The sequence below is a fragment of the Salvelinus fontinalis genome, chromosome 23 (genome assembly GCF_029448725.1).
Source record: "Salvelinus fontinalis isolate EN_2023a chromosome 23, ASM2944872v1, whole genome shotgun sequence".
Classification (NCBI taxonomy): domain Eukaryota; kingdom Metazoa; phylum Chordata; class Actinopteri; order Salmoniformes; family Salmonidae; genus Salvelinus; species Salvelinus fontinalis.
Window position 1 is genome coordinate 46,270,676 of NC_074687.1, and position 14,711 is coordinate 46,285,386.

At 42.6% G+C, this 14,711-nt stretch overlaps 1 protein-coding gene across 1 annotated transcript in view; it reads right to left on the minus strand.

The window, feature by feature from the left end:
* The window catches only part of tmeff2a (transmembrane protein with EGF-like and two follistatin-like domains 2a), a 172,633-nt gene extending 163,759 nt beyond the window's left edge, over positions 1 to 8,874 (minus strand). The window contains exon 1 of the mRNA XM_055879048.1: positions 8,017 to 8,874. Within this exon, the coding sequence (XP_055735023.1) occupies positions 8,017 to 8,191 (175 nt within the window). The 5' untranslated portion in view covers positions 8,192 to 8,874. The remainder of the gene's footprint in view (positions 1 to 8,016) is intronic.
* Positions 8,875 to 14,711: the final 5,837 nt, after the last annotated feature.

Genomic DNA, 14,711 nt, shown 5'->3' on the forward strand with positions numbered 1-14,711 from the left:
AAGGGAAAACAAGTGTACTCCGGGCTATAAAAAAGCAGTACGGTTCATATTCTCAAGAACACTAGGTAACGGAACAGCACGTGGGAGATAAAAAGAAAAGGCTATATTTCCCCATACCGTAAACAACAGACAAATAGGCTACACACACACACATATATATATGTATGTGTGTATATACACTGCTCAAAAAAATAAAGGGAACACTTAAACAACAAAATGTAACTCCAAGTCAATCACACTTCTCTGAAATCAAACTGTCCACTTAGGAAGCAACACTAATTGACAATAAATTTCACATGCTGTTGTGCAAATGGAATAGACAAAAGGTGGAAATTATAGGCAATTAGCAAGACACCCCCAAAAAAGGAGTGATTCTGCAGGTGGTGATCACAGACCACTACTCAGTTCCTATGCTTCCTGGCTGATGTTTTGGTCACTTTTGAATGCTGTCGGTGCTCTCACTCTAGTGGTAGCATGAGACGGAGTCTACAACCCACACAAGTGGCTCAGGTAGTGCAGTTCATCCAGGATGGCACATCAATGCGAGCTGTGGCAAAAAGGTTTGCTATGTCTGTCAGCGTAGTGTCCAGAGCATGGAGGCGCTACCAGGAGACAGGCCAGTACATCAGGAGACGTGGAGGCCGTAGGAGGGCAACAACCCAGCAGCAGGACCGCTACCTCCGCCTTTGTGCAAGGAGGTGCACTGCCAGCGCCCTGCAAAATGACCTCCAGCAGGCCACAAATGTGCATGTGTCAGCATATGGTCTCACAAGGGGTCTGAGGATCTCATCTCGGTACCTAATGGCAGTCAGGCTACCTCTGGCGAGCACATGGAGGGCTGTGCGGCCCCACAAAGAAATGCCACCCTGCAAATCATCCCCCTCCTCTCCCCTGTAACTATTCCCCAGGTCGTTGCTGCAAATGAGAACGTGTTCTCAATTAACTTACCTGGTAAAATAACGGTAAAAAATAAATAAAAATAAACACCATGACTGACCCACCGCCAAACCGGTCATGCTGGAGGATGTTGCAGTCAGATGGCATCATGAGGTAGGAAAATTATGTGAATGTATTGACGCAACATCTCAAGACATCAGTCAGGGTGTTAAAGCTTGGTCGCAAATGGGTCTTCCAAATGGACAATGACCCCAAGCACACTTCCAAAGCTGTGGCAAAATGACTTAAAGATAACAAAGTCAAGGTATTGAAGTGGCCATCAGTAAGACCTTACCTCAATCCTATAGAAAATTTGTGGGCAGAACTGAAAAAGTGTGTGCGAGCAAGGAGCCCTACAAACCTGACTCAGTTACTCCAGCTTTGTCAGGAGGAATGTGCCAAAATTCACCCAACTTATTGTGGGAAGCTTGTGGAAGGCTACCCGAAACATTTGAACCAAGTTAAACATTTTAAAGGCAATGCTACCAAATACTGATTGAGTGTCCGTAAACTTCTGACCCACTGGGAATGTGATGAAAGAAATAAAATATGAAATAAATCACTCTATTATTTTGACATTTCACATTCTTAAAATAAAGTGGTGATCCTAACTGACCTTAGACAGGGAATTTTTATGAGGATTAAATGTCAGGAATTGTGAAAAACTGAGTTTAAATGTATTTGGCTAAGGTGTATGTAAACTTGCGACTGTATATATATATATACAGTATATACGTCACATGTCCTCAACTGGCAGCTTCATTAAATACGACCCGCAAAACACCAGTCTCAACGTCAACAGTGAAGACACGACTCCGGGATGCTGGCCATCAAGGCAGAGTTCCTCTGTCCAGTGTCTGTGTTACTTTGCCCATATTAATATTTTCTTTTTTTTTGCCAGTCTGAGATATGGCTTTTTCTTTGCAACTCTGCCTAGAAGGCCAGCATCCCAGAGTCGCCTCTTCATTGTTGACGTTGAGACTGGTGTTCTGCGGGTACTATTTAATGAAGCTGCCAGTTGAGGACTTGTGAGGTGTCTGTTTCTCAAACTAGACAATCTAATGTACTTGTCCTCTTGCTCAGTTGTGCACCGGGGCCTCCCACTCCTCTTTCTATTCTGGTTAGAGTCAGTTTGCACTGTTCTGTGAAGGGAGTAGTACACAACGTTGTACGAGATCTTCAGTTTCTTGGCAATTTCTCGCAATTTCTTGCATACTGATGCTCCAGATACTCAACTAGTCTAAAGAAGGCCAGTTTTATTGCTTCTTTCATCAGAACAACAGTTTTCAGCTGTACTAACATAATTGCAAAAGGGTTTTCTAATGATCAATTAGCTAATTCAAGTTGATAATTTTAAAAGGCTAACACAACGTGCCATTGGAACACAGGAGTGATGGTTGCTGATAATGGGCCTCTGCACACCTATGTAGATATTCCATATAAAATCTGCTGTTTCCAGCTACAGTAGTCATTTACAACATTAACAATGTCTACACTGTATTTCTGATCAAATTAATGTTATTTTAATGGAAAAATGTGCTTTACTTTCAAAAACAAGGAATGTCTAAGTGACCCCAAACGTTTGAACTGTAGTGTATATACAAAACCAGTCAAAAGTTGACACACCTACTTATTCCAAGATTTTTCTTAATTTTTACTATTTTCTACATTGTAGAATAATAGTGAGGACATCAAAACTATTGAATAACACATGGAATCATGTAGAAAACAAAAAAGTGTTCAAGAAATGTCACGTTCCTGACCTATTTCTGTTAGTTTGTTGTATGTGTTAGTTGGTCAGGACGTGAGTTTGGGTGGGCATTCTATGTTGTCTGTTTCTATGTTGGTTTAAGGGTTGCCCGGTATGGCTCTCAATTAGAGGCAGGTGTTTGGTGTTCCTCTAATTGAGAGTCATATTTAGGTAGGTTGTTTCACAGTGTTGGTTGTGGGTGGTTGTCTCCGGTGTCAGTGTTTGTATGTTACGCCACACAGGACTGTGCCGGTTTTTGTTAGTTCGTTCGTTTTATGTAGTCTGTTTTCCTGGTTCATGCGTTCTTCACGTTGTATGTAAGTTCGTGTCCAGGTCTGTCTACATTCGTTTATTTGTTTTGTAATTATTCAAGTGTTTGTCGTGTTTTTCCGTTTTGTCTAATAAATCATTATGTATCCACAACCCGCTGCACGTTGGTCAAATCCCTGCTACTCCTCTTCGGATGAGGAGAAGGAGGAAGCCCTTTACAAGAAATCTAAAAATATTTGAGATTTGAGATTCTTCCAAGTACCAAACCTTTGCCTTGATGACAGCTTTTAACACTTCTGGCATTCTCCCAACCAGCTTCATGTGGTAGTCACCTGGAATGCATTTCAATTAACAAGCGTACCTTGTTAAAAGTTAAATTGTGGAATTTCTTTCCTTCTTAATGCATTTGAGCCAATCAGTTGTGTTGTGACAAGGTAGGGGGTGGTAGGTAGGGGTGGTATACAGAAGATATCCCTATTTGGTAAAAGACCAACTCCATATTCTGGCAAAAACAGCTCAAATAAGCAAAGAGAAACAACAGTATCATTAATTTAAGACATGGAGGTCAGTCAATACGGAACATTTCAAGAACTTTTAAAGTTTCTTCAAGTGCAGTCGCAAAATCCATCAAGCGCTATGATGAAACTGGCTCTCATAAGGACCGCCAAAGGAAAGGAAAACCCAGAGTTACCTCTGCTGCAGAGGATAAGTTCAGTTACCAGCACCAAATAAAAGCTTTACAGAGTTCAAGTAAAAGACACATCAATATCAACTGTTCAGAGGAGACTAAGTGAATGTATACCACCCTGCATACCACTGCTGGCTTGCTTCTGAAGCTAAGCAGGGTTGGTCCTGGTCAGTCCCTGGATGGGAGACCAGATGCTGCTGGAAGTGGTGTTGGAGGGCCAGTAGGAGGCACTCTTTCCTCTGGTCTAAAAAATATCCCAATGCCCCAGGGCAGTGATTGGGGACACTGCCCTGTGTAGGGTGCCGTCTTTCGGATGGGACGTTAAACGGGTGTCCTGACTCTCTGAGGTCATTAAAGATCCCATGGCACTTATCGTAAGAGTAGGGGTGTTAACCCCGGTGTCCTGGCTAAATTCCCAATCTGGCCCTCAAACCATCATGGTCACCTAATAATCCCCAGTTTACAATTGGCTCATTCATCCCCCTCCTCTCCCCTGTAACTATTCCCCAGGTCGTTGCTGCAAATGAGAACGTGTTCTCAGTCAACTTACCTGGTAAAATAACGGTAAAATAAAATAAAATAAATAAAAAATCAGGCCATCATGGTCGAATTGCTGCAAAGAAACCACTACTAAAGGGCACCAATAATAGGAAGAGACTTGTTTGGGCCAAGAAACATGAGCAATGGACATTAGACCGGTGGAAAGCTGTCCTTTGTCCTCATGAGGTCAAATTTGAAATTTTTCATTCCAACTGTCAGTGATTTATTAAAATTCAAGGCATACTTAACCAGCAGGTATACCACAGCGATACACCAACCCATCTGGTTTGCGCTTGGTGGGGTTATCATTTGATTTTTAACAGGACAATGACCCAACACACCTCCAGGCTGTGTAAGGGCTGACCTTGAAGTAGAGCGATGGAGTGCTGCATCAGATGACCTGGCCTCCATAATCACCTGACCTCAACCCAATTGAGATGGCTTTGGATGAGTTGGACCGCAGAGTGAAGCAAAAGCAGCCAACAAGTGCTCAGCATATGTGGGGACTCCTTCAAGACTGTTGGAAAAGCATTCCAGTTTATGGTTGAGAGAATGCCAAGAGTGTGCAAAGCTGTCATCAAGGCAAAGGGTGGCTACTTTGAAGAATGTCAAATATAAAATATATTTTGACTTGTTTAAACACTTTTTGGTTACTACATGATTCCATATGTTTTATTTATTAGTTTTGATGTCTTCACTATTATTCAACAATGTAGAAAACAGTAAAAATAATGAAAAACCCTTGAATGAGTAGGTGTTCTAAAACTTTTGACCAGTACTGTATATATAATGCAGTATAATAATATTTCAATGCAATACAACTCTCCTTCCGAGGCCTCCAACTGCTCTTAAATACAAGTAAAACTAAATGCATGCTATTCAACCGATCGCTGCATGCACCTGCCCGCTTCTGACTTAGAATATGTGGACAACTACAAATACCTAGGTTTCTGGTTAGACTGTAAACTCACATCAAACATCTCCAATCCAAAGTTAAATCTAGAATTGGCTTCCTAATTCGCAACAAAGCATCCTTCACTCATGCTGCCAAACATACCCTCGTAAAACTGACCATCCTACCGATCCTGGACTTCGGCGATGTCATTTACAAAATAGACTCCAATACCCTACTCAATAAATTGGATGCAGTCTATCACAGTGCCATCCGTTTTGTCACCAAAGCCCGATATACTACCAACCATTGCGACCTGTACGCTCTCGTTGGTTGGACCTCGCTTCATTCTCGGCGCCAAACCCACTGGCTACAGGTTATCTACAAGTCTCTGCTAGGTAAAGCCCCGCCTTATCTCAGCTCACTTGTCACCATAGCAGCACCCACTCGTAGCACGCGCTCCAGCAGGTATATCTCACTGGTCACCCCCAAAGCCAATTCCTCCTTTGGTCGTCTTTCCTTCCAGTTCTCTGCTGCCAATGACTGGAACGAACTGCAAAAATCTCTGAAACGGGAAACACTTATCTCCCTCACCAGCTGTCAGAGCAGCTCACAGATTACTGCACCTGTACATAGCCCATCTATAATTTACCCAAACAACTATCTCTTCCCCTACTGTATTTATTTATTTTGCTCCTTTGCACCCCCTTTTTTCTACTTTGCACATTCTTCCACTGCAAATCTACCATTCCAGTGTTTTACTTGCTATATTGTATTTACTTCACCACCATGGCCTTTTTTTTGCCTTTATCTCCCTTATCTCACCTCATTTGCTCACATTGTATATAGACTTATTTTTCTGCTGTATTATTGACTGTATGTTTGTTTCACTCCATGTGTAACTCTGTGTCGAACCGCTTTGCTTTATCTTGACCAGGTCGCAATTGTAAATGAGAACTTGCCTACCTGGTTCTCAACTTGCCTACCTGGTTCTCAACTTGCCTACCTGGTTCTCAACTTGCCTACCTGGTTCTCAACTTGCCTACCTGGTGAAATAAAAATAAAGAAAGAATAATAAACTGAGTGTACAAAACAATAATAACACCTTCCTAATATTTTGTTTCACGGATGTCCATTGGGTGGTGGACCCTGTTCAAAGGCACTTAAATCTTTTGTCTTGCCCATTCACCCTCTGAATGGTGCACATACAATCGTGAAGAGGGCCCGACAAAACCTTTTCCCACTCAGGAGACTGAAAAGATTTTGCATGGGCTCCCAGATCCTCGAAAGGTTCTACAGCTGCACCATCGAGAGCATCCTGACCGGTTGCATCACCGCCTGGTATGGCAACTGCTCGGCATCTGACCGTAAGGCGCTACAGAGGGTAGTGCGAACGGCCCAGTACTCCACTGGGGCCAAAAGTCCTGCCATATAATAGGCAGTGTCAGAGGAAATCCCATAAAATTGTCAGAGACTTCAGTCACCCAAGTTATAGACTGTTTTCTCTGCTACCGCACGGCAAGCGGTACCGGAGCGCCAAGTCTAGGACCAAAAGGCTCCTCAACAGCTTCTACCCCTACCCCCCTTGTACACTGCTGCTACTCGCTGTTTGTTTGTTACCTTTGCATAGTCACTTCGCCCCCACCTACATGTACAGATTACCTCAACTAGCCTGTACCCCTGACTCAGTACCGGTGCCCCCTGTATATAGCCTCATTATTGTTCATCTTATTGTGTTACTTTTTATTATTACTTTTTATTTTAGCCTACTTGGTAAATATTTTCTTCTTCTTGAACTGCACTGTTGGTTAAGGGCTTGTAAGCAAGCATTTCACGTTAAAGTCTACACTTGTATTCGGCGCATGTGGAAAATAAAGTTTAATTTGACATATATAATAATCCATGTCTCAATTGTCTCAAGGCTTGAAAATCTTTCTTTAAACTGTCTTCCCCCTTCACCTACACTGATTGAAGTGGATTTAACAAGTGACATCAATAAGGATTCATAGCTTTCACCTGGACTCACCTGGTCAGTCTATGTCATGGAAAGTGTATGTATATACACTGATAATATCTATCTGACAATAATATATTATATTCTAGTAAAATAGACTAGGCAATATAAATGGTTTGTAGTAGCCTATAGCGAAAAAATGAATAGCTGTGTGTGTGTGATGGGTAAAATAATATCGTTGGTGTAGGTTAAACTTGGAGTTACATTTCCAATTGCTCACAAGATTAATGAGTTATTAGCATAACATGAATCAATAAAACGTGTAGACATGTATATAAATGTCTAGGAGGATTTCAGACCACTGTAGACTCGGGAGGCTAAAATATCGACTAGAATGTGGCACTTGAATTCCTCAAGTAATGAACCGATGCTGAGAAATAATAGCAATTAAACATTGACAGCGACTAATAATAACAATAGAAATATAATAATAATTTAAAAAACATGTTCATAATAATAGCCAATTTAGGCTAATTCGTGAATTAAGTTAAACAACAATGCAAGAAAGGTAAATATTTAATGTACATTTGCATCATTGTACCGTTTTAGAAAATGTTCATTGGCATCATTTGTTTGTAAATGAATGCATGTGTAGGGTTTCGATGAGAAAACCATAGACTATTGTAATATAAGGGGACCTTAGGAAAACCTGAAATTCCCGACATCTCAAGGGCTGATGACCCTCCTCACTCGTCGACAATTTGGAAGAATGTTTTCTCTAAAACCCAAACGATGCTAATTGCAGATAGTGTCCTCGATCATTTATTAGCTTTCCAGTCCAAATTCCCATATGCATGCGGACTAGGTTATTACCATTACGACCGTTACAGTCGCGCTGCGCACTACCGTGCACACCTGGAACTGACAGAAAATATACAATAATAATGTAGCCCAAATAAATGCCCCCGACTTATCGGCGTTCTTACCAGAGCAGTTCCAGCCGGTAGGCGTCTGACAGTCGCTCAGGGAAGACGGGAAAGCGCAAAGTTGCTCTACAGGTAAAGTGGCGAGGAACGAAACAACGGTGATCCAGACCCAATCTCCCACTGTCCGGCTCCACTGGTTCGGGCGTCGGGGCTCTGCCGCCACCGACAGACCCATCTCAGATCAGCGGCGTTCCCCGACTACACAAGCGAGCTGGGCAGAAGTGGTAGACACGCACCAACAACTCCGGTCCAGACGTTGGCTGTTTCAGAGGGGCGCTCAGTGACAAAGAAAGGGACATTTTCCGTGCAAGAAAGCGAGCCCCATGAAGTGATGAATCAACGGGTTCCGCCCGATCCAAGGTGGTGCAGCTACAATATGAAGGGGGTTGGGGGAGTGGGGCGATGGAGGGTGTGGGATAGTGTTGGGGGGAAGTTAGCCAGGTAAATCAGCGTAAGAGGACGGGCAGGAAGAGGAACGATGTTCACCCCATGAGGATAGAAAATAACAAATCAAAAAGGGGGGGTTGGAAGGGAGAAATAGAAACAAATAATATTTATATCCCACGGTTTCGAAGCGGCAACGTGTCCTAGTAATATCCAGAAATGCAACGGGCTTCCATGATAAGTGGTCGTGTAGTTGTGTTCAGACGCTCAGTGAGTCCGTCAATTGCGCTCGCCTCATCTCTCTATATCTGGAATCCGCGTTGCGCGCACCAGCAGCAGGTTAGAAGTCTGGGTATGATCACGTGGCGTTAGATGCGAAAGAGGGCGAGTGGGTCTCGGTAATTATTACAACGCTGATTGGAGGAGAGAGAGAGCGAGATGGATAGATAGAGAGAGAGAGAAAGGCTTGTGGTTTCTTTCCGACCGACACAACCCACTGGGCAAAAACTGGTTGGATCAACCTTGTTTCACGTCATTTTAACCCCCAACAGATATGTGAAGACGTTGAATCAATCAGGAAAACTGATTGGATTTGCAGAAATACATAAACGTAAGGACATTTAGTATTTTTTTTCAACCAATGTTTTACCTAAATCCAATAACATGTTGAAATGGTTTCTTGATTTCACGTGACATTTAGGTTAGTTGACAGCTCAACCAAATGCACATAAAAACGAGACGTTGAACTGACGGGAATGGTCAGTCTCTGTTTAATGCTTGGCCTTGTAATGAGCGGGTTTCGGCTTTAGTTACAGCTGAACAGTGCAGGTTGAGAATAGATGCACTTGCAATGTAATTGGTCACTAGCATTTAAAAAAAAGGCTGTATAAATCGATTCGTCCAGCTGGGGATGATAATATTGCTCTGCTTTGGAATAATGCGGACTCCTTCACTGAGTTGCCTGTCCCACAGCATACCAAAATACCTAAATATTATTATCATACATAGGCTATTGTTGCCATAGCGTGATACACAGCGTCGACCCAGTAATATTGAACACAAAAGGCACTGTTATTTCTACCGCTTCTTTTTACAACATTGGAGCCCGTGCATTGGGAAGCCCCAGCTTGTAAGTCTAATGGCACAAACAGGCCACTGTTTTCGTGGCCAAATGTGGTGTCAAAATTCAGCCAAACATCTTTGACATCGTGATGGTGCGTGTAGCTCCATTTCTCCTTATTATTTTCTGTAGTATAGGTCAACTATCCATTGCTTGGGTGGGATAACAGATCTTAACTCCATCATACAAATAAAATGATAACCAAGTAATACAAATAATTGATTTCACCTACAATTGCTTTGACTTTGTTGCAGTTATTTATTGGAATTATAGATAATAATCATTTGCATGTCCTGTCTTTAAAAGTTATATGACCTTAATAACAAAGCACTCAAACATAGTATATATAAAGCCTTTATAGTACACTGTACCTGTGACATGATAGCCTTAAACACCAATTTATCAGTCTCCTCCAATGGCATGCTAGGTAGTTTTTTTGGTCAGTCAAATAACACAACACTGTAAAGGCGTTACAGGCAGCTCGGTGGCAAGTCAAATGATGTACTTCATATTACAGTACACCTACTGTAATATAAATACGGTATCAAAGCAAACACTGTGTAATGACCCACAGTAAAACAGCGTAAAATATACTGTATAATTATATTGTAAAAAAAAAAAGAAGGGTAAATGCTACCGTAATCGGAATGAACGAATGAATGAATTAGTTACATTCGTTGAAGAGTGTTTTGTATTTCACTGTATTTTACTGTAATTACAAGGGATTGGTGCAAGCAGGTTGCCTGGTAGATAGTGTTTACAAACATTACAGCATATTAATTAATATTTGGTGTTTTATATCACTTGAGCTTCTAGACACCTTAACAAAAGGCCTCCAAACTGGCAGTGACTACAGGGCAAAACAGACCAAAAGGACATGGTAAAATGCTCAACAGTTTAAGGTTTGAGATGTGATGCCACTCCAATCTGTTCCCTATGCATTTTACATTGATAGGGCCCTATAACCTCATAGGAGTTAAATTGGTACAGCATTCTCACTCAAAGGTGCAACAAATATAACCTCTTACAAGGCACACCTCAAAATATGTTAATGAGACAGAAGCAACAATACCATGGTGGTCAAATTGTCACGCCCCGACCTTAGAGATCCTTTTTATGTCTCTATTTTTGTTTGGTCAGGGCGTGAGTTGGGGTGGGCATTCTATGTTTTGTGTTTCTATGATTTTCTATGTCTATGTTTTGGCCGGGTATGGTTCTCAATCAGGGACAGCTGTTGTCTCTGATTGGGAACCATACTTGGGTAGCTCTTTTTTCATTTACATTACATTACATTTAAGTCATTTAGCAGACGCTCTTATCCAGAGCGACTTACAAATTTTCCACCTGTGTTTGTGGGAAGTTGACTTTTGTTTAAGGCACATAGGCTTTGAGCTTCACGGTTTGTTTTTGTAGTGTTTGTTGTTTTGTTCCCGCGTCTTTTTTTCCAAATAAAGAGAAAATGTACGCTCACCCCGCTGCACCTTGGTCCTCGTCTTGTAACGGCCGTGACACAAATGTTTTTTTTGCCGCTCTAAAGATATGGTACAATACTGTTTTCTGCAGGGTGGAATTACAGTCCCATTCGAAATACAGTCATTATTTCCCCGCAAACAACATTTTGCCACAATGCACCATCATTTACAGTATGATGCTGTAAAACAAGTATTTTACTGATAATAATAATAAGAAAAATCTGTATAATTTACAGTTTTCCATGACAGTGTAGTGTTCAAACCAAGGACACATTCCCCCACTCATACAAACTCGAAAGCTCCTTCATCCATAAATATTATGTTTCTCTCACAGCAAGGGTGAGGTATTATGAGGAGACCATTAGCTACATGTAAACAATACTTTTATGCTAAATAGGTTGTTCTGTAAACAGGCAGTGAGTACATAACCATCTGAGTGCACATGGAAGCATATAAGGGAGTTGGCCTTGTCTGTCTGTGTGTGTGTTCGTGCCTTAAATCTCTCTTAACCCTTGAACAAATGTAGCCTGATGAGTGATGACTCACACTAAATTCTTCCTCTGCTCTGTCGTTCACTACATACTTTAGTCTGAGACTGCCATGATTGAAGTCGTTTGTGATGACGAGGGGCACGGGGGGCATTGTACAAAATAAAGTCAAAAGCGATTTGATCGTCTCTAACCAATCAGAGAATCAAAGCCAATGATGAATTTTCAAACCACCGCTTTACCCAAATGTGTTCTAGCTCTGGCCCAACCCTTCGGTTTCTGGGTCAATCATACTTCCCCGAATGTGTTCGCATTCGGTGAAGGGTCGGGGAGGTACTCCGATCAAGACTCATTCAGGAGAAGAAACTAACATTTGTGGGCCTGGCGTAACATTTGGCCGAGTCTGGGTAGCCAGGCAAGAACATGCAGTGTGTGTGTGTGCATGTCAGAGAGATAAAGCTTTGTTGGGGTAGTTGAGGACAATGTGGTCTGTGAGGATGCCTGTAAATTCTGGTGTGTAGAGTACATGGGGAGAACAAGGAACTTGATGGGTGGTTGTATGCATGCATATTGAGGACAATCGTGTGTGTATGTAAGAAAGAGGAATAGAAAGTGATCATGCAAGTGTCTTGCTTGAAGGAAGAGTTTGTAGAGCACCATTCCCCTAACGGGCCAATTAGCAGAAAAGGGGAGAGTGAACCCAAGGCTGCCTTTGTGCCTGAACTAATTTGGATGCCAAAAAAGATACTATTCTCTTGGCTGACTTCATCCTTGCATTAGTCTAATGCAACACGTTGAAGTGAGAAAGCCTAAGCATACCTACTGCATTGTAGACGAACACCATCATACACAGTAATACATGCAACACCTGAAATTAGCGCTAGACATTTTGAGTTAATGACTTCCAATGTGAGAAAAGACCAACAGGGTTAATTTATGGGTATGTGAAGAAAATGGTTTGTGAGTGATAATGCACACACACACACACACACACACACACACACACACACACACACACACACTGTGTGTGTTCAAGGGAGGGATTTGATTTGACAAAAATTAGAGGTTGTGCATAAAGCCTGTTTAATGATTGTTTATGAATGTGATGTGTTCCATATTACACTGGATAGATATTCAACCATATTAGCTAGACAGTAATTACCCATGAATGTAATCCTCTGTAAAGTGGGACCTTTTGTTAGCGAAACAAATGTGAACATTTTCAAAGCCATTTTCTCTTAGGAAACCATTTAGTGTATAGCCTCCCAAGTCCTTTATGAAATATTTCTACTTTTACAAAAAGCGTAATCTATTTCCATCTTTCTGCGTCATTTCAGCCGTCCAGACTAGTGTCAATGACGACCATGCAGGTAATTTTGAGGTTAGCCTGAACACAGCAGGCTGGGGGCTAAAGGCTAATTACATTCATGACTTGTTGAAATGCACACCATCTGAGAGAGCATTCAAGAGTGACTCTCGCCCTAGTATCAAATATCTGATGATTGATTTTTACTATAATGAATTAATAAATCATCCATTTTGTTGCAAATCTGGTAGCTGGCATCGTCGAGGGACTCATTCGTCAGTGTGTATTACCGACTTCAAGAGTTGAAAGCTTAGAGTGCACATGTGGTGCTGTGTAGATTGTACAGTGCAGTTATCACGTTACATCAACACAATTGTAGCAATATCTACAAAACCCATTTTTGTGAGGCAGCAAATTGTGTGAAGGGGCTGGTACCCAGCAAACCTAGGACATTCTCAGGACATTAGCTAACATTAGATTAGAATTTTTTCAACAAACATTCAAAGAACGTCATCATCATCATATCCCCTTCAAACATCCATACAAGAATTGGCAACCTCTGGTCATGCAAAGGTAACATAATCAGTCCATAGTCTTAGACCATTCACAAGATAGTCCATGCCTTGTGACTATAAAACAACGTTGACACAGCTCCGACATACTAGTTGTCACATCTTTCCCAGACTCCAGTACAAATCCCCCACTGGCATATGAGAAGGAGTTGACATGGCAACCTGTCACGATCGTGTGGTGGATTGACGGACCAAAACGCAGCTTTAGGAAAATAAGCCATCTCCTTTTATTGGTGAAGAAGGCAAACGAAACAAAAAACACTTAAACACTAAACAAAACAAGAAAACGATCGTGAAGCTAAACAACGATGTGCACACACTGACTACAAACGTATCACATAGACAACTACTCACATAGAATGAAAGCCTATGGCTACCCTAAATAAGGCTCCCAATCAGAGACAACCGAAATCAGCTGTCTCTAATTGGGAACTCATTCAGGTAACCATAGACTCTCCTAGATAACTAAACATACATAGACAACGCTAGACATCTGAACTCAACACAAACCCATATACTACACCCAATAACCCCTTTACCATAGAAACACCAAAAACCAACAAAACACAAACATTCCCCATGTTACACCCTGACCTAACTAAAATAATAAAGAAAACAAAGAATACTAAGGCCAGGGCGTGACATAACCCCCCCCTTAAGGTGCGAACTCCGGGCGCACCATAAACCAGTCTAGGGGAGGGTCTGGGTGGGCTTCCATCCACGGTGGCGGCTCCGGCTCTGGTCGTGGTCCCCACGTCACCACAGTCCCTAACCGCCTCCTTAGCTTCCTCCAAAAGACCCCCCTCCACATTAACCACACTGCATTAAGGGGCAGTTCCGGACTAAGGGGCAGTACCAGGGTAAGGGGCAGTACCAGGGTCAGGGGCAGCTCCGAACAAAGGGCCAGTACCAGGGTAAGGGGCAGTACCAGGGTAAGGGGCAGTACCAGGGTAAGGGGCAGTACCAGGGTAAGGGGCAGCACCAGGCTGAGGGACTGCAGCACCGGACTGAGGGACTGCAGCTCCGGACTGAGGGACGGCCCATGGCTGGCTGACGGATCTGGCTGCTCATGGCTGGCTGACGGATCTGGCTGCTCATGGCTAGCTGACGGATCTGGCTGCTCATGGCTAGCTGACGGATCTGGCTGCTCATGGCTAGCTGACGGATCTGGCTGCTCATGGCTAGCTGACGGATCTGGCTGCTCATGGCTGGCTGACGGATCTGGCTGCTCATGGCTGGCTGACGGATCTGGCTGCTTATGGCTGGCTGACGGATCTGGCTGCTCATGGCTGGCTGACGGATCTGGCTGCTCATGGCTGGCTGACGGATCTGGCTGCTCATGGCTGGCTGACG